At 29.4% G+C, this 21,669-nt stretch overlaps 1 protein-coding gene across 1 annotated transcript in view; it reads left to right on the top strand.

The window, feature by feature from the left end:
• Positions 1–21,273, top strand: part of slf (C-type lectin domain-containing protein slf) — a 54,367-nt gene extending 33,094 nt beyond the window's left edge. The window contains exons 3-4 of the mRNA XM_014436136.2: positions 18,073–18,252; positions 20,255–21,273. Of these exons, the coding sequence (XP_014291622.1) occupies positions 18,073–18,252; positions 20,255–20,637 (563 nt within the window). The 3' untranslated portion in view covers positions 20,638–21,273. The remainder of the gene's footprint in view (positions 1–18,072; positions 18,253–20,254) is intronic.
• The last annotated feature ends 396 nt before the right edge of the window (positions 21,274–21,669 follow it).

The following is a 21,669-nucleotide window of genomic DNA, read 5'->3' as shown; positions in this document are numbered from 1 at the left end:
TTAAGGACAGACAATTTCTGAAGTCATTTATTTATTAACGAACTATGCATGACTTTTGTATTATGTTTTTAATTAGATCTATTCCAAATTTGACTTTTTAATGTTCAATTAGTTTTCACCATGAACTTTGTTTTTTTAATTCTAGTTATATCTTATTGGAGTTCTATCAATGGGTAGATGCTCCACATTAGCATCATGGTCATTGTATAATTAACATCAAATTTATTTCTTGTGTATATTTTTATTAAAATTGTAAATATCATAAATAAATTTGAAAAAAAAAGTTTTATCTGAGTGTATTGTATTATGAGATGAAGGAATCTACTTCCAAGTATTTTTTTTCCACCTGTAAAAACAGTAGTTTATAACTCAAGTTTATTAATCTTGGTTGTACCAAGTAAGAATTATTCATTCTCTAAATAATTCAAATGTTAAAACTAACCGTAAGATTCGCTTCTCACTACAAACCTTGATATGAAGTATGTAGATGGAGTCATAACTCAAAATAAACATTGCAAAAAAATACGTTTATGGTTCTATAGCTAACAAAGAACTTTAAACCCTCTTATTTAGAACTTTTAAAAATAAAAAATGTTAAAAAAATTATTTTGGTAAATTATGACCTCATTCAAGACTTCTGCTCTTCTTTGATGAAGCCGAGAGGTTAGCAAAATTAAATTTAAAGTTGATATTTGATAAAAAAAAAAAAAAATAGTACAGGAAAAAAATATATTCACACCATGAAAGTATTATTTATTTTTTTCGTATTGAAACATAATATTTTTTTAATGTTCGTTTTACAACAAAAAAAAATGATAAATTTGTTTTCTTAAATGATAACACCTTTATTAATTTTCATTAAGTTCCGGTGCCTTTACTCCTATCATCAGGTTATCCGAAACCCAGCTTTAGTAACTTTTTTTTTATTTTACTACTTAATTAAATAACTCGATGAATAAAATTAATGAAGGTGTTTTCATTAAAAAGCTTCATTAGAAGGATTTCACCTCAATATTCAAATACATATTACAAAAGATCTCCTTGTAGTTAATCAATGATTAAACTTTGTGATTGAAACTTATAATTACTCTTCCAAGATGGCTCCGAGATTCTCCTGATCTCATGGTACTTCAAGTGAATCATAATTTAATAGTCTCTCTTATGTTAATTAAATATTGGAGAGTATAACGAAACAATTTAGAATTTTTATAAAATATATGAATGATTAGTTTCCACTCTCTTAGCTTAATTCAATAACTGAATCTTAAACACTTTACATTATTATAAGAAAACACAGGGTTCGTTTGTGCGAAAACTCTGTATTGTTCTATCCCCAGATATCCTAGCAAAAATAAGATAAAGTTTCTCAATTTAATGATGTTAAACAGAAGATGCTAAAGGGTCAAAGTTCAAAACGACTCTGAGCAAGATCCGGCTTTGGATTTATACCATCCTAGGTTCTATCAATTGCTAATCAGTTTCTTAGTGACAATTACTGCTAGCTAAACTATACTTCTTTTTTAAGTGTCTTTAGTATCTACTATAATGTAATTAATATCTACAACTCCGAGCCTTCTTATCAATACGTTTAGAGTGGAAAAGAGTACCACTTATTATCTAACAAATATCAGTTATATACCACATAAGAAAATAGAACATTATGAATTCAAGATTCTTGAGAGATCACCTGGAGAGCAAATACAAACATTATTATTTGTCTTCGAGAAAGTTGTTGAACGCAGGCGCGAAGGTGCGTTTCTCTTATTCAATACGTTCAAGAAACATTTTGTAAGATTCGTAAATAACTCAATTTAGGACACTCATTTCCTAACAGAAAGGCATATATTGTAGTAATGGTGAGCGACATTATAGATTTTGATTGATTTCATTAATTCTTATAAATGCTATCCATGTCTAAAGAAAGTAAATGTAAAATAATCGATGAAATTTGAACTCGCAATGAAATTTCAAAATCAAATAAACGGTTCGATAGACTAGGCTCGAAAATATATTAAACTACAAAAAAAAAATGTGGATAAAACGTAAAATTCAAGTGAAAATTTTCGATTCCAAAGATATAAATTGCTACATTCCCAGTATAAATACAAAACTACCCGTACCTTTGGAAAGGATAGCAAAAATCTCTCTTGTAGTGTACTTATACAAAACAAAACTAAAAATATAACCAACAGTTGAATGAGGGAACAGTTCTTATTAAGGAATAAAGGATACCCTAGGAATTTGCAAAAATAATTATTCAGAGCAGTGTAGTGTGGGAGAGGCATATAGGCCGATATTTTGGTCTTTCAATATTCTTGAATTCCAAAACTCCAAAGAAAGTCAACCAGTATGTTATCTACGTTATCACAGCCTGTCAACTATTATTTATGAAATAAACAGAAATGAACTTATAAAAAAATAAAATAAAATATATAAAAAATAAAGATAAAAGTAGTACATTATTTGAGCCATTTCATTCAAATCAAAATATATTTTTGGCTCCAAAATTTGATTAGATGATTTTATAGAAAAATGATAGCTACAGGAATGAAAAGATCGGAGAACTGAAATTGTTTAGATGAAACAATTAATACAGTTTGGGTATATCTGCAGGAGTATGGTGAGGGATAGAGACCCTTTAAAAACCATGGAGAATCGTCAGCTGAAAGAAACCCTTTAAGGACGTTCTAGATATCCTATAATCCTTTAATAATCAAATAGAAAAGTAAGCAACGAAGAAAAACTTAACAAATTTTAGAAAACCATCAAGAGGGATAACAATTCTTACCATAAATTGAAATTCTTGATTTCTAGATTGGATAATTTTTTAGTTTTTTATTTTAAATTAGAGTAACTAAACAATAAAAAAAAATAATAAAGTAATTAATCAATCATTGTTTTCTTTTTCTTATCACAAGACAAGTGGCATAAACATAACACAGTAACAATCCTTTCATTGAAGAAAAGAGCGAATTACAGGTTTTTGCCATGCAAGGACAATACATGTAAATCCCATTTTTTCTTTTAAGTGAATTTGGATAATGGTGGTTAAATAAATAATAATTAGATGCGTGCATATTGCATTAAGAATTCGAAACCAAAGAGGCATTTATTCATTCGAGAGCTGCAGTCCAACATACACCATTATTTCTTAGTAAGAGAACATTTGGTCTATAATCAGGGAAATAACTACCGTCAAGGTTTCTGAAACGGTTCCTAGGTTCTAGTTTCGTAGACGGTAATCCGTAATTGTAGAAACGGTCCTCAAAGAACTGAGTGAAAGTTGATGGCATTGGTTACACCTTTCACTACTTCTTTTTGTTTCCGTATTTTATTGTCGTGTTTTAATCAAGAAGAGATTATTACGAGGTAAATCTATTTCGTATCCAAAGGTTACTCTTGCCATTTTCCAAACGTTTACTATATCATAAAGATAACTATGCAAAATCTTTACGAGATTATCATCTGGCTGGTGACAGCAATCGATTAGAATCAACTTAATACGGTCGTTAAATATTTTTAATAGTATAAAATACTGTCCATATTACGTACTAAAATGGTAAATTCTCGTAGTTTTAATTATACTTATTAATTAATTACTCGTAAATTATTTTATAGTCTATATGGTTGTTATCATAATGGAAGATAACCTTCAAGAAGGTAATTTTTCTCCTAAAATGTATGACTAGTAGTAATAAAATAGTTTTTATTTATTAAATGACATTAATATTAATATATATTAGCAATAATGACAAAAAAGGAGAAAATTATATGTTATATATAGGTTATTGTTATCAGGTAAATAGTTTATAAATAGTTCTTAAGTAAATATGATATATTAGTGTTGATGTAAGCGCATGTTTATGGTTTTGTTGAATTTGGTTTTTTAGCAACCTGAAGATGGGGGAAATTTCCCGAAACGTTGTAGCTGATGATATGAAATGAATTATTGTATTTGAAATAAGGAAGAATTGTGTCATTCACTAAATCCAGTTTAACTCGTAGTTATATGTTTTAAAACCACTTTAGGAATGAACTATATGAACAACATTAGGATAAAGTACTAAAGAGAAATTAAGATTATTATTTGACACCTTCAGTGATAGTGCAAAATTAATGCTACTTTTTTAGTTGAAACAGAATTTATGGTTATAATAAGATTTTATCTTTTACTAGAATTACTTTTAATTGTAATTTTTAAATAATTGACATTTTAAACCTTGCAATTTATAATAATGAGTTACATAAACATATTAACTGACTACATTACAATGTATCATTTTAAAATATTAATTATGTTAATTGTAATATGTGATTACTGTGATAATGTGTGCTTTGGAATTGATGATTTTTAGTTTCTGAAGATCTAGATAAATACCCGAAACGTTATAAAAATGTTTTTTTTTTTAAAATAAAGATATCATTATATGGAGATCACATTGCCATAAATTTTCAAAGTGATGTTGTCGTATTCCAAGCGTTGGAACATTGTGGTTACTAAACCACGCTATCTTAATTATTATTAAGTTGTCATAATATAATTAAAAAAAAAAAAAAAAAAGAAAAGAAGAAAAACTCATTTCACAATTTCCTTGCATTTCATGCTTATTTACTCATACCTTAACTCAGCTACAAGCTATGAATCGTCTAATGGAGATGGATAGAATATTATAATTTTTCAATTATAATCTTTGTTTCAATATGGCAGCCCTGACGAATCCCTGCAAAGCGGGACGAAACGTTGGTTAACAATACATAGTTTTCTTCTACTATTTTTATACCTTTATTGACCGCCAACCGGACTATCTTCCTACAAACTATAATTTTTCGTTTTTATTTGATTTCACAACAAAAACGTTCTTTCAATCAACTGCTGTAAAGAAATCCTTCACATGAAAAAAATTTACAGTGTCTAATTAGAGATTGTAAACTGAGCATATAATTAGATAAATATAGTAGACGCTGAGATGGAGTGAAGGTTACCAGTACAAACTAGATTGAGGCAGGTAGCTATTTGTGAGGATGGCAAGAGTTAAGATTGGGTCAAGGAGGAGGATGGGGTTGAGAAACCTTCCATTATTATATATCTTAGCTCATCCTCTGTGTCCATGGTGGGTCAAATATTCCCTTCTAGGTCCCCCCTCTTAGTGGACTATCAAAGAATCAAGCAATAATTATAGTTTATTAATATCAAGAATTATAGTTTTTACCCTATTTCTGTTTTAAACTATTTCAACTATTTCCTAACACTTGTGTTATGCTTAAATTTTTTTGTTCTCACATGATTACCATAAATATAAAGTGAACCTTCTATATGCCGCACATCCATAAACATAACAGATAGTTTTATTCATTGTCCGTTAAAAATGGATTAGTATAAAAATAACTAAAAAATGAAATTAAGAGGTAGTTCCTCAAAATTCCGAGGAAACTAGCGATACGTTTTATAAAATTAAAAACAAAAAAAAAAAAATCGACGCATCGTTCTAAGAACATTTTGTTTCAATCATCGTTTTGCAGGATACAAATTTCAAAATGGGTGGATACTTTCGAATTTCGAGTTGTTTTACCTGTGATTATGGTGTAAAATTAATTGAAATTAATGCCGTAGGGTAAAAGACAAACAATGAACGGCCAACGGATGGATTTTTTTAATTCGTTTTTATTTTACGTATGTTATCTTGAAACGTAAAAACTCAGAGTTTAAGGGAATGGTTTTAATTTTTTTTCCATACACTGAATGCTGTGAGAACACACTGCCATATCAATACCTATAAATTCTGGGATCGTGAGTCAGTATATTTATATTTTATGAATCGTGACAGTGTTCAGATACTACAGTGTTGTTCCACGATAAAGGGATTTAGTAAAATTGTCTGTAGATAGGGAGTATCGTTATATAGTGCTTGAATAGTGGCAGATCTGCCATCTCTGGCAATAATATACCAGTGATATTATTATTTTTATTGACAGAGAAGAAATCAATATAGTAAATTTTATTTCTAATAGTTCATTTTCAATGGCTTATGGGCATGCATGTATTTAAATTTACGATTGACATTTAAACAGTCTCATTAAATTCAGAAATACAGACGTAAAGTTTATTTATGTATAAATATGTATAAAGACTTAGGAGTAAAGTTTATTTATGAGTTCATTATCTAGTTTATTAATATGTTTTGCTATTGTCTAATTTAATTTATAGTTATTATTTTATTATTTGAAAGTGATGGTCTATAGTTACACGAAGATATCAAGATCACACTTGATGTATGAATTGTTTTTGTCGTTAATTGGCAGGACTTTCAGTTCATGGCTGCCAAACGTGAAGAGATCCAGTGGTTGATCAGAGTACATCAAATTCGTGGTATAAGAGCATTCCGCAATTTGTACTTGTAGATCACTATCAGTTTCTTTCTAGCAACAAGCTTTCTATTCCTAGCTTGCGGGACTCAACAAAAACTCTTAAAGAGAGCCAAGAGACCCGCTTTCATAAGTATTTCCACTTCCTAAGTTTTCTTAATCTCAAGTCCAACGCAGTCATTTGGTTTGTTCCTCCCAATTTATGTTTTAAATAAAAAAAAATATTTTCTTCATATAATACAAATCAATTTAATTAAAATCGTTTTTACAAATCTAGAAGTTGGTAGTATAAGAAAAGTTGGTCTGTTTCATTTTTGGAATTAATTTTATTCTAATAGAATAAATCGATAAATTTAGTGATTTCATAGTTCAAATAAGAACTACCTCTCTCAGTTATAGTAAAATTTCTAATTATAAACTAAATAAAAAATCACAATGAAAGGAATCAATGCCAATATGAAGGAACAAATGAAAAATATGCAAAATAAATCCTCTTTTATGAATGAGGTTAGATACGATTTTTCTTTGCTCTCTGTTTCTTCCTGGACCAAATCTACGTTCAGTTTTAAGAAATTACTACAAAATCAGTATTGAGAAATTATTAGTTAACTATTGATTATTTGACAAATTTTTCAATATTGAAGATTAAATTTTGTTCAGGCAAAGGATGGTACTAGTAAAATCGTCACATAGGTGTTTCGCTTAAATAGCACATCTGAAAAAAAAGTTTTTATTTTATTAACAGTTTTACGTATTCTAAAGATAGTAACGTAAACTACGGTTTCTTTCTCTTCGGTAGTCGTCCTACGGATAGTCCTAAAACTATTATTATATTAGAGTAGTTACAAAGTAACAGGTCTGCGGAAGAATTTTTTTTTTAAATATAAAAAAGAAAAAAAAATCCCTTTTCAGATGTGCCACAATTCAAGCAAAGCAGTGACACGAACTTCTTTGCTTCTATCCCACCCAAATGGTTCTTCATTATAAATGTTCTCTATTAATTGCTTTTCACGGTTCTTTTCCGACTGAAGTAATAATTCACGAATTATAGTTTATTAAATAATCTAAATTATTTAGTTATTATAACTCCAGTTTTGATCAACAGTATTAGTTTTTATCATAACACACTAATCGTAAATGACACTTTCGTTTATCTAGTCGGAGAAAGCAGTAGGCCTGTGCCCAGAATACCGATCCACGATTATATCCAGAGAACTGTTCCAAAACAACAGACGTTGGACAGGAAACGATGATGTCAATTTATTCCAAACATATCTGGAACCCTGGTCTACTTTCTCCAGTTTTGGGTATTAACAAAAAATGTTAGAGCTAACCATGAATACGAAATGACGTTTGTTTAGGAGTCTTTTAGACTAGGACTTAATTACTTATTTAATAGTTTTGAGAATGAATATGAACTAACGAACGAATAATCGTTTTAATGGCAATCTAAAAAAACTTTTCGTTCTTTTAACTAACTAATTATTAAGTAAAATGAGTTCACTTATTTAATATGAATAACTGAATAGAGTTCTCACTCATTAAAAATAATTATGATAAAAAAAGAACAAATAAAAAAGGTAAGTGAACATTGAAATTGGAGAAAAATAAAATGGCAGGATTTAGGGAGATATATACAATGTTATATAGTTATCCAGACAAATTAATGATTTTAATTTTGTATGACCACCGGTATCAAAACTTTAAATAAAAAAAAATCTTGCTCGTAGAATGATAATAACCTTCATTCAACAAACATTCATTTATGCTTTCCTCGAGTTTAAAAATATTTTGGCTTGTAATATTTTTTAACAATAGGAGTGGATATAAAGAAGAATGTTGAAGGGCCACCCGTAGCTCAGTGGTTAAGACACATTCTTATCAATTTGATGTCTATTGGTGGTGCCGGTTCGGATCCGGCCTGGGGGCGTTGAATTTTTTCAGAGTGGCGGTCCCACAAAATGAAAAACTTTGACTCCCAACCATGGTTAGGCTTGTCGTATAGGGCTCCAATGGGAGTCTTGGTCGAAACAAGAGAATGTTAGAAACAGATATTAGTTTAGTTAAAAGAGAATACTCCAAGGATGGAGATTATCCCAAAACGCCCAGAGGAACCACGTGGAAAAAGAGAATAAATGATTGTTGGTGGAAGATTTTAATCAGTATAAAAGAAATTGAACCTTAAATCTTGATTAAGAAGCAAAGGTTAAATTAGTCAATCAAGTTTATTTTGATTTACATAATGTCATAATTTACATAAAGTTATGAAATATAAAAATATTGGCAAAAATCACACAAGGAATTTGAGAATTTGATTTCTTTTTATTCATCATTACATAAAATAGCTAAAGAATTTAGGCATCTAAGCATAAGCTGAGAAAACTTTTCCAACAAAATTTGATTGAGTCATGTATTACACTTTTTTTTCTCTCCTGGTATATCATGACCTTTATTATTTATATATGTTTGCGTCTTTTCTTTTTAAGAGTCAATACTTTAAATTTGTCATCTTATTCTGCCATAACTATCTTACAAACTTGAATGCTAACCAATCCTTTTTACTCCGATTGGAGCAAATGAGAGCATGGGATCCCTTTAACATCAACAAAAATATCATGGATTATTTTGTAGATAATTAGAATATAAATGAAACGATAAAATAGGCTCAGCAGTTATGCCAAAAAAAACAAAGTTATCGAGATCGATGTTTTGTAAAACATAGGTTTTTTTTTCTTAAATTAATAAACGGATGGAATATTGGAATTTTTTCTAGATCTTGATTAATTGTTATGACTACATTAAATGTTTCCTAAAAAAAATTATTTTGTAAAGAAAATATTCTGAATGAGAAGAACTGTAAGAAAAATAACAAGGAATATGTTTTTGCACATTGAATACAAATTTATGGAAATTACAAATGCTAGAAAGGTTCTTTTCAAAATAACATGAAGTAGTATTAGAAACACAGGACATTTTATAACGTTCCTATGAATCTATTTAAAATACAAAAAAAAAATTATTTAGTGGAGATAAACAACATATATAATTTTAATCGCTCAAGATAAAAAGTAATGATCCAAAACTTTGAATATGTATAATCGTTCATGAGAAATAGATTATATAAATAATTGAATGAAAATCCTTTCGAAATTAACCTACAATTCTTTTCGAGGACGAGTAATTGCATGCATGCCCCAATTCCAGTCGTGCATCGGGGCATCGCACAGGCGAGGTCAAGGATGCGCCAACAAGTGGCTCTTATTTGGCTTTTGTACATCTTATAAACGTTTTAAGATCCCCCGAGTGATTCGAACCCATATGTCAGGTGTAGGCACCCACATAATAAATTATTCTTTTTATTTGTATCTAATGTTTAATACAAATAGTGCTCAGTTTGTATGAAAAGTCAATAAATGGTTTAAATAAAATAATAGTTCCAAAATGTACCGGAACTATCTTATTCTGTCTAAATTTAAATTGTTTTTTATATTAAAATATAATAAAATCTTGCTTATTTCCAAAAAAACTTTACACCCCAATTGTCTTTTAATATTTTTACATTATTTCAAGAAATAGTTTCAGAACCTATTTTCACAATTAAAAGCTTGTAAGCAACAAAGATATTATTACAGAAATATTTAGTTGTTAACGTACGATCACAAAGTGAATCAATGAATATAGTATATTGTAATCTTTTTATTTTTACCCCATCCTGGTCATTTCTGACATACGAGGGTTGCTGCAGTTCCGGGGCTGCAAAGACCTACGTTGCAACTCCTTCTGCTACATACAACATAGGAGAAATGATCATCCTACAGATAACCAACATATTCTTAATCCTGAGGAGAGGATCAAGTATTCATTTCTGAGACCCCCATAGAATAAACTTCAACCCGGTGCCGCTACAGACAAGCTAAATTGATACCACAACTCCCTGAACTACAAACGGCATCAATATAAAAACATCGTTCATTTGTCGCCATTAGCCAAAAACGTTTTAATTTATCTGGTTGTATTCCATGTAAGGCCTCTATGGAATGAAATAACACTCTATTAATTTGTAAATTAATTATCCATTTATAATTACAGAAGAAATTTATTTTTTTTCGTACCCTTCATTAAAATAGGATTAGTACTTCATACAAATATAATACATGAAATGTATTATAAATACTTTACTGAGTCTTCTATCTTTGATTGCCTGGTGGCATCATAAGGTGTTGATATCAGTCCAGCTAAGGTGGTATAGTCTAGCTATAGCCTAAGACTACGCCATGGAATTATTTTAATTTATTTTTTAAGTGTAATCAAGGTTCGTGTGCCTTTCAGTTTACAATTATCCTAATCGAGATTGAGCATTAAAAACCTACTTAGCATTATAGAATTGAAGTTGAATTAAACTTAATTAAATTGAAGTTCTTTAGTTGCTATCAGGCCAATCAGAGATATATTACATCTGTTTAAAACCTTTTATCTTTCCAACATAGCTAAAATTTCAAACCGAATAATGCTTTCAGAGTGCCGCAATGAAATTGATTTTCTCTCGTATTCAAAATTTTTATAAAAACTTGAATTAAAAAAAAACCTATTGAAACAATTCTATGAAAGATAAATTGCATGTTTTGATTATTAATAAAATTATATTACATTTTTACTGTCATTTTTCTATGTATGAAATAAATAGTAAGACGAAATTTAACATTATTAGTATTTAATAATGCGAATTTAACGAAATTTAACATTATTAATAAGACGAACATTTAAAATTATGTTTTAAGGTACTCCTCAGCGTCCAAATAACTAAATCTCACTTTATAGCCTTTGTCTATTTGAATGGTCTAGCTCAAAAAACGTAAAGCTGATTAGAACGCAAATTATTTACATGAATGGGATGACACAGCAACTTTTTCGCTAAAATCAATTTACCGGAAGAGTCATTTTATATTTCGATTTTACACTATTTAACTAATTTATCAAAAGGCTCAAGCAATATAATTAAACGCAATATATCATTGCACAATCACATGGTCTATAATATCAGATAGGTCTTATACTTATCGAAATAATTTGGCAGGACTTTAATGCCGAGTTGTCCCAAAAATTACATTTAATTAATTAAAAATAATTAATCATCTCTAATAGCGATTATAAAAAAATGGATAAAAAGCGATAAAAAAAAATTGTAATTTACTGAAGGATAAAACAAATGTTTTCCAGGGTTTTTACGACAATAGCCAAATTTTACTTTTACTATAAATGAAACTTTTAATAAGGGAAACTAATAAGAAATTTCTATTAAAACGCACAAACATTAATTTAATGTCAAAGCAGAATGATAAGTGAAAGTTATATGATGCACAAAATAGAGTTTTTCTTAATCCAAAAAATTGACATTTCATGTAATAGAAAAAATATTATAATTATTCATTTCATGCTAAGTTAAAGTTAAGGAAATAATTTCCTCTCCTTGATAATGACTAGTTTAACGACTCACCGTTAGTAAGCTCACCTTGACACGCCGCGGGCTAAGTGAAGACCTTGGCAGTTACTGAGAAATCCACTTTCATGATGAAGAGGCAGTAATCGATCTTCTATCGTGGCATCTTCAGTCTCAGTAATAACAGTCCGATAATCGATAATTGAGTGCTTTGCTGATATATTGTAACGAAACCTACAAAGTTAAAATAATTGTTTATTTCATTTGCAAGATAAGCCGTAAATGGATGTAGGTAAAGCAATGGACGATGAGCCAGAGGAAAAACCATTTTACAAGAAATTAGTTTAGTTGTCCCCATTAATGTCGATATATTTTAAGCTCTCATTGATCGAAAAGGGGTAAAATTTATTTCTTCTTTTTTTTTTTCTCCAATTTTTCTTTTCTTCATCTTCTTTATTCTCTACTTCTTACATGTTTACGTTTCATGCTTTATACTATTCTATTTACAAAGCTACATAGCTGAAATCAACAAGTTGTTCTCATGATATTTAGCATTATCTAATTCCTATTCTTTAACTTATTGAACGATCAGTTACTTGACTAATTTTTATCATATTTTATATAAAGATTATACACCGTTTATCTCATTGTACTGTATGAGAGAAGGAAAAATAAAATACACAGTACAAAATGAAAGAATAATATTCAAATTGATACTTGAATAAGCCTACTATTACAATAAGCCTACAATGATATTAGTTGATAGTGAAGTATTTAAAATAAAAAATAGAGAAAAAGATGCAGTTAAAGCGTAAAAATTCGATACTATGAAATTATTCTTCAAGAAAGATGTGTTGATATAAGTAATGTTGTTCTGAAGGTGAAGGTAGAACAAATCTCGAAAGTTGAACATTTAAGAAGCAAAAAATGAAGGAAATATAATGTTTCTAACATTAAATGTTTGCTATAATTGGAATAAACATAACAGTCCTAAGATTGTTCTAATAAAAATCTTTGTTGATTTTTTTTTCAAATAAAACATAATATCTAAAATAATTTCTTTAATTGATTTTAGGGTTCTTCATTATTTTTAAATTTATGGTATGTTAAAATACATTTATATTTTCATCATCAATTCAATTAACATTTAAAACAAAAAATTTGTAGAATATTTAATGGATATCATAAAAATTGACAATAACAAACTGTTGTTTAAAAAGAATGTTATAAGCTGGAACGGATCTGTATCAGACGGCGCACAGTTATACCATTATGCATGGCATTCATTAAACTGGAAATATCCGACCTTAAATGCTCTTGAATAAAATATTAACAGAATACTGCAATAATAGATACCTTTAATATCATATATTATTAATGATATGTTTTACTATAAAGCAATATTTGAGAAATATTTAAGCAAGTAATCGATTATAATTTTGTGAACTACTCCAACGAGAAAGTTTTATTGTTAAGTTAGTTTTTCGGAAACATCAAATAAAGAGTATGTGGAAATAACATGAAAAAGACGGTTTTTATTAATTTAGTAATATATTCTATTTAGATGAAAAATTATTAAGAACAAATTGATAAGATCCAGAGTTAAGACTATTTCAAAATTGAAAAAAGTTTTGCATGATGACTTTTTTAAAATCAATTTTTAAGTTAGAAACAAGATTAAAGTAATGTAGCAAAAGCAGAGTAAGAAGAGGAACTTTCTTAAATTTCATGTTTTATTTTTTCTAATATCCAGGTTTTATTGTTATTTAGAGCTGTGAAAACAGATCATAAACACAAAGGAAATAAGTTGTAGGTTGAAAAATTTAAAGTGACTGAGGTTAAAAGGATTTCGCATACCATTGAGATTATCTAATGTTTTCACGTAATTAGAAAGCATCTGGAGTACAATAACTTTTTTTTTAACCAGGATTACCAAGTAATGCCGAAAATAAAAATGATTACTTTGAAAAGTTTTAATAATACACTAAATTATTTCCTGCACCAAGAGATGTGTATCATAATAATCAAGTGAAAATAATAGCTGGAAAAGGCAGAATATTTTCACTCATCACTGTGCCAAACTGACTACTTACTTGTTTCTGGCGCAATTTTGGAATAGCATTTTACATAATCAACAATAATTACATATTTCCGATACAAATCTGTTTTTGTTACGAAGTTATGTGTTTATGTGTTGGCCATCTGTACTTGATATTTCAAAGTACTAGCTTTATTTCTGAAATAATTTAATCCGTTTTACTTACGTGGAGTTCTGAATCCTATTCAAGGTTTTTTCCCTTCAGAAAAAAATTCTGAGATGCCTAAGGAATGGGAATTGTGTGACCATGTTTCTCCTCGGGGATGGAAATCACAACCCCTCGAGGACGGTCACGAATAAAATTATACGTAACTGAATTAAGCAAACGTTATTATAGTAAGCTCGAGAGGAAACCGTTCCGTGAGAATGTCGTGCATGAAATCGTAGCATTGCACAAATGTAGCCTAGACAAAAAATGATTCGATTGCGTAGAATGGAAAGTATTGCTTGAAGAGATGAAGTATTGCAAGAGCCGTCACTATTATTATCCTACCTTCTTTGCAACCCCCTCATCACTTTCCTTCCTTCAATGCAAACAAGATAACATCCAATACTGTTCCAAGGGCATCACGAAATATTTGCAGCTCAAAACTATTTTAAATATATATTTTTGTGTTCAGTGAAATTTACAACAGTATTACATAAATATACAACAATTAAATACGGGCATGATCCAGTCAGGAGAATCCCTCTATTGGCAGAACTGAAATGCGATGGTTTAGTGCAGTTCTAAAGCTCAACAAGTGAGTCCAAATAGGTCTTATTTAAGTAAAATATCTTTACTGACGTTCTACAACTCGAGAAAAAAAAAAAAAAACTTATAGAAGTAAACTGATTTCGTGATGAAAGGGAAGTGGTGGAGTGGAGGCAACGCTAGTTAATTGTATTGTAGAAAAGTTTTATTTTGTAATAGGAGAGTAGGAAAAGCAGCGGATCTAAACAATCCTGGCAATAACGGTCCGATCAAGTGAGCTCCAGTTATCTCAAAATCGTCTATTACAATATAAAAATATTCCTACATTAATTGACTTAGGAAATGGCTGTTCTATTCTAATTATAATTATTATTCTGAAACCAATATTTTCTGCCTGAGGCTATAAGAGAGAACGTATAATCTTCATTAATAAAAATTTAATACATTACTTCATTTGCAGAAATTTTACTTCAGTCGGCCAGTCCCAAGACTGTCACTATTAATTTTTTATAATGATACATCTTTAATTAATTTAACAACGTAATTGGGAATTTAGACCTTTTGCCTAGTAAGTGTTGTAATAGTCGGTGTTCTATTACATAATCCTATCTTTTCTATGAATCGGAGTTGGTTTTTTGTCCAGATACATTCATAGATTTTATATTTAAATCAATATTTAGAAAATATATAAAACTTGTATTTCGCAATAGTCATTAAAGTCATTTGCTAAAAAGTTTTTATTCATCAAAATTTACACCTATGATTTGAGTAAGGTGCACAAAAACCCAACAGACGCTGTAATGGTTTTCAAAACGCTATATCTAGTATTTGTTGATTATCAGCGAATTTTATGATCTTCTTAAGGCGCCCCACCTCTCATAACTATCTTTTTTTCTAATTTAAGTTTAACAAAAATAGACTTCTCCATTCTTATTAAGGATAAAAGTGAGTAATCGGTTGCTATCACAAGACAAACAGAACTAAAGATATACTTAGGGAACTTTATAATAATCGTATTTTATCCTAGTTTATTTATATCTTCCGAACGGATTTTAATATGCATGTTTTTCTATTCTTTATATTTTTAAAATCTGTAGTTTAAATTGTTGATAAAAGTTGATTAAATTTCAAGATTTCATCACGTTAAAAATTATTGATTAGCTTTTAGGAACTGAAAAATAATGAATAGATTAGCACGCTTAATCTAAAGACTGGGAAACAAATCAGTCTAGTGAAGAAAAGAAGAACGATTTGTCAACAGTAAGACCTGAGGCATTTAAACTTTATGCCTTTAGTTTATTTATAATAAATTGCGTAATCTATTCTATTTGAAAGGGAAAGGGAGAGAGGCAGAGCGTTCTGTTGAAATAGGCCAGATAATAAAACCAGGTTGGAACGATTCTCCCGCCCGACCTTGAGCATTCATGTCTCCATTAACCGAAAGAGGGAAATAAATTAATATAGTACTTTATGTTGGAACATCGTGATATAGTTCTAGAGAGGAGGAAGGCCAAGCTACACCTTTTACATTGATTATTTAAACTGCTTAGCTGGAATCCTTGCTAAACGGAACTGCGGGTGATTGCTGTCAGGGTTGTCCTTCCACCTTCCTAATTTAGTCCTTTTTATATTCCCTTTCTTTAAAGGCCTGCAAGGATACAGGATCCTCATCTTCACGCGCCTCTTTCCGGATTAGATGTTCTTCATGACCTATAATTATAACTACCGTGATGTAAACAGTAGTTAATACATCTTCTATCCCTCGTCCTGAGTCATGCAACAGCTTGCTTAATGAGGTCGTTTTGTTTCTATTTAATACTAAGAAAAATAAATTTTATAAAAAATATTCGAAATAATTCAAAAATACTGGATATAGTTTATAACGACCTCCAAGAAACCGTGTATATTTGATCATTATTGCCGATCGTAGTTACAGCCAATCACTACATATATCATGTAAATGTGAGATAGGAATTTTTAAAAATCAATTATTACTATAAAACACTTACAAATTACTTTATTCGGATATTGATGGGTGGTCAAACTGAATCACTCATTACAACTGTATATGCTATATCCGTTAATAAATACATCATGGGCAAGGAATTTCGTGACAATGTATAAACTATGCGAGGTTATATTGGAGCATTAAAAAAAATATTTTGCCTAAAGGCTAAATTGTCTATAAATTAAATAGAAAAAAAAATTAGTCATTGTTGAACTAATTACAAAAAGAATTTTGTAATCATAAAAACATTTTTGATATTTCATGTTTCGTTATATGTTTGTGTTGCAAAACATAGTCGCAGTCGACTAGAAAAAGAAAAACTAGGATTTATTATATATAAAATTCTGTATCATGAATTTTAAGGTTTGTATCAAGGAAACGTCCGTGTGGTGGTTAAGATTTATATGAAAAATATTTAAAAAAAATAAATCATTGTAAAAAACTCTTTACTGAATGACGACGTTTCGGCCCTATTGCTTCTTACGTGATACAAAGAACAAAATAATTAATATGAAATATCATAAAGAATACAAAATTAAATAAAAGTAGAGATAAAATAGATTTGTACTAAGAAATGAAAAGAGGGTATCCAATTGCCAAAAACAGAAGAAAAAAAATTTACTCAAAAATAACAAATGCAATATAATTTTAAACAGCGTTAAAACAAGTGGGTAAACCAAGTTAAGAAATTAATCGAAATAAATGGATAATGAAAAGTGAAAATATCATATCAACCATAAATAAATAAAATACATATAAGCTTTATTTAAGTAGTGCAAAAAGATTATGAAAAGTTTTTTATTTATAAAGATCTACGATATTCTATTTCTATTTTTTAATTTTTTTCCTTGCGTTCTTACAATCCGTTCCATGAGACCATAAAAATAAGGTAAACAAAACACGTGTACTGCGGGTTGGGTGGCATTCTCTCATTGAAGGATCTCCACAGTTTTCAGAACCAAACAAGACTTTAGACTTTAGAGTCCTTTCAAACAATTGTTTGCACGATTTCTTACATCTCCTGGAACAGACTATAGCTACCTTAACCTTTAACTGTTCACTATGGGTCATTCTGACCCGACTCTATTAACAAAATGACTCAGTGAGCAGTTAAGGATTAACTATCATAGAAAGAGAGGTTTATCTCGTAATTAAAAACCTACTCAACAGTTGAGTAAATTCCGTAGTCCTTTTAGAAATATCTGCAAATTTACCCTGAATGAATGGAACTGCTTCGAGCGCTCTGAGCTCTGCATCCTACTCAATTCACGACTGAAACTGAATTTATATGAAATATTTTTATTTTAAAACTTTTTTTTTTTTAATTTTCTAAATAATAAATTTTACACTATTTGCGAATTTTATATTCAGGCACCACAGACCACTATTACACATTTCTCTGTTAAAATTAAGTTTGTTTAAGAATATTTATTGTCAAAATTTTAATTATTTTTCTTCTTTTTTGTTTACAGGGCCAAAAGAATTCTTCTTCCAGGGTCACAACTACTTCTTCTCCGGCCACGTGCCACAATTTCGTAACACCAAAGTAGACTGGTTGGACGCTAGGAACTACTGTAGAGAATACTGCATGGATTTAGTTTCTATGGAAACCCAACAAGAGAATGATCTTGTATTTAGGCTTATCCAGCAGAGTGAGTTTTAGAATTAAATTAAAACTTAATCAAGGAAAGAAAGTTACTATTTAATTATATGTTACTTATCTAAACCAACATTTTCACTAAGTATATGTTTCAATAAAAAATATGCTCCATTACAAAAATTTTGGCTTATTGGCTTTTTTTTTTTTTTTTTTAATGCTTAGGCATTAATGCCAAAATGTAGTTTTGTAGTTCTTTCAGTATACAGTCTATTCCAAAACTACAGGTAAATTTACTGTCCACGACAAGCAACATTAAAATATCATCTTTCGGTTCATTTTTGAATTCTATTAACAGTAGTATTATGAATATTTCATATTTATTTTAAGCTGTTTCTACATTAAATTTAAGACAAATAATAATTTAAAATAATACGTTACACATAAATTCTTCTTTAAATTAGGTTTGTTAGATATGGAGACTTCATGGTTTAATTTTTAACCAAATTTAAATTATTTTTTACTTTTTTGATGATTGATTAATACTTTGAGGAATTCTAAAAGTTCTGTATTGCTAGGTGATTTTGATGGTCATTTTTTTTCATACAGCTGAAATATTAAAGGAAACAGGAAAACGAAAGACAGAATTGCCAACACGAAAGGCTTTAGAGCCTGTAGCAAAAAAGTTGAGGAGAGAAAGCTAGATGGACCCCAAAAAGGAGGCGCTTCCACCACTTTGTATCGAATTAGTTCTGACGAAACCTTTTGTCAAAGAATTACAAAATGAGGGTTGTTTTGATAATATCGGCGTCAGTTTTCTGTTTTTTTTTTAAAAAGAAAAATAATGAATGTTTTAAACTTCATAACATAATTTATAAATTATAGGTATTTTGAGTAGAAAATGAAAATTAATGAACAAGGTTTTTTTTTTTGGAACGTAGTGAAGACTACAATATATTTTTGTACCTGCATTACTCACCTTATTTGAAGATATAAAAATTGATAGAGTATCTCGAAGAACGATCGAATATTAATATGAAGTCAATACCATTAAACTCAAAATGGACGATTCTTTGTATATAAGGTTTATATGATAAAATAATTTTGTTCCATCCAGAGGTTCGGTGTGTTTTCTTCGTGTTGTGCCAACAATAATTATCTCTAAAATATTATGTTTTTATAGACATTTATTTAGTAAACAAAATACATACAGTTGTCGTATTACAATTTGATCACGTTTAGATTTCTTAATAGATACCCAAAAAGAATTCGTGAAGGTTTAAAACAAGAAACCCAGGATAGAATGATCCTTATAATTTCTTACCTAGGTAAAAGATCTACTAATGAAATTTCATAAACAATACGCCTTCAAAGTAACTATAGACACTGAGGAGAGACATTCAAAAGTTAGCTAAAGCCATAAAAATAACTCTGTATGTGTACATTTCCACTATGTCAGATGTATTTTTCTTGTGTGCGGCTAATTTAGCCATCGATGTATGAACTTATGGAACTTGAGATAAAATTTAAAAATAATTCACTACCGTCTCGATGGGTTTGTAACAACACACGACCTGAATACAAGGGGGTTCAATCCTCGACATTAACTTCTTCCTAACCTTTCTTCTTGGTTTCGGTAATTCCAAGTAAATCTATTTTGGCTTTCTTAATCACGTCCACAAGCTCGCACTCCTTCCCGATCAGATTCCATACATTCCAGACTGCAATTCAAAAAACATTTTCTAATCCAGGTCAAATTCCATAAGGTAAATTCTGTTCTATTTCTTTATTTTTTGTTAAATCCATGGGGAGCCGGTTATGAGTACTGTGAGGCCGCCCTCTACGCCGTATGACAACTATGTGTATTTTTAATATCCTTTCTTTATTTTCGTTGTTATTATCCTTACTATTTAAAATTGATGAATAGGATTCTTTTTCTATTCACAACCATTATTTTTATTCAATACATCTTCCATTCCTTTGAATAAAAGAACACTTGTAGAAAAATAAATCATCAACAAATAAAAAAACTACAATCAAAATTTCCTTTTTTCCAGACGACGTGCCATACATTTGGACCTCTGGCAGACTTTGCGACTTCAAAGGCTGTGAAAACCGTAAAGATCTGGAACCAAAGAGCATTTACGGTTGGTTCTGGTCCGCAAACAGAGCAAAGATGTCTCCCACCGACAGGGTGCCCGCCGGATACAGCTTCAACCCCTGGTCTCAGACCGGCCACAAGAAGACCCGTCAACCAGACAACGCCGAGTTCGACATCAATGGAACAACCGAGTCTTGCCTGTCTGTCTTGAACAACGTCTACAACGACGGCATCGCTTGGCATGACGTAGCCTGCTATCACGAGAAGCCATTCATCTGCGAAGATTCAGACGAACTACTCAACTATGTTGCTTCCACAAACAGGGGTATTAGGCTTTAAGGAGTAATTTAATTTAAATAAAAGTAATTAAAAATCTAAAAAAAAATTGAAGCCATTAAATAAATATCCTAACAAAATAGGCTATTTAGATCTTTCGTGCTATAAATATAGATATAACTTTTCCATGAATATCCATCACATTTTTAATATAAACGCTGTGATCAAATTTTAATGTGTGCATTAATTTATTTGGGCAATGCCAACACAAGAGCTATAAAACAAATATGAATTTCTTTACTTTAAAAAATTGTGACTACTTTTGGATTATAAAAAATCAAAACTGTCAATCTCCTTTTTAATCTACTTCCATGGTTTTCATAAAAAAATAACAAAATTTTAAGAACATAAATGAACCTAATTGCAAACACCTCATTTTGATACAATTTAGAATTTTAAGAAAACTTCATTAATGACCGCTAAATATTCATGATCATCAGTGATGTTGGTTTTTCATCACTTAACACAAATTACATATTTCACTACCAATCACTGCCATGTCTGTGTTCAAAATCTCCATAACTAATAGTTTTCTTTTGAATTTTATACTTGGCAATATTTTCTACACCAAACACTATGTAATGTATATTTTTTACCAAATTAATTTGTAATTTTTATAATAAACTTGTATACACAGTTTTTATTGTATTTATTTTTTACTTTCCTTCCTTTATTATTAAGTGTTTATATTTTTTAAAATTATATAATATTATATTGATATTTTTTAAAATTGCAATGATATTTATACAGAATACAGACTTGTAAATTAATTTTTTTATTGATCCTTTTTGAGAGTTCACATTGTTAATTATCTCCCTTGTCATTCTAGTTACAACCTTTTCAATATATAAAACAATTTTTAAATATAATACAGAATTAGACAGTAAAAATTCTAATAAATTTTAATAATTTAACTATATAGTAATTATTAAGAAGTTATATGAACACAATGTTGCTGGTCCCATTAGAAAAATATCATTTCATCGAAAGGATAAGTTCTAAAAGAGTGTGTAAAATTTTCCGTAAAGAAGATAA

This window comes from Halyomorpha halys, unplaced genomic scaffold (genome assembly GCF_000696795.3).
Source record: "Halyomorpha halys isolate HHAL.00 unplaced genomic scaffold, Hhal_1.1 Scaffold1782.1, whole genome shotgun sequence".
Taxonomy (NCBI): Eukaryota; Metazoa; Arthropoda; class Insecta; order Hemiptera; family Pentatomidae; genus Halyomorpha; species Halyomorpha halys.
The sequence above is the reverse complement of the archived record's forward strand: the minus strand, read 5'-3'. Positions and strand labels throughout refer to the sequence as shown.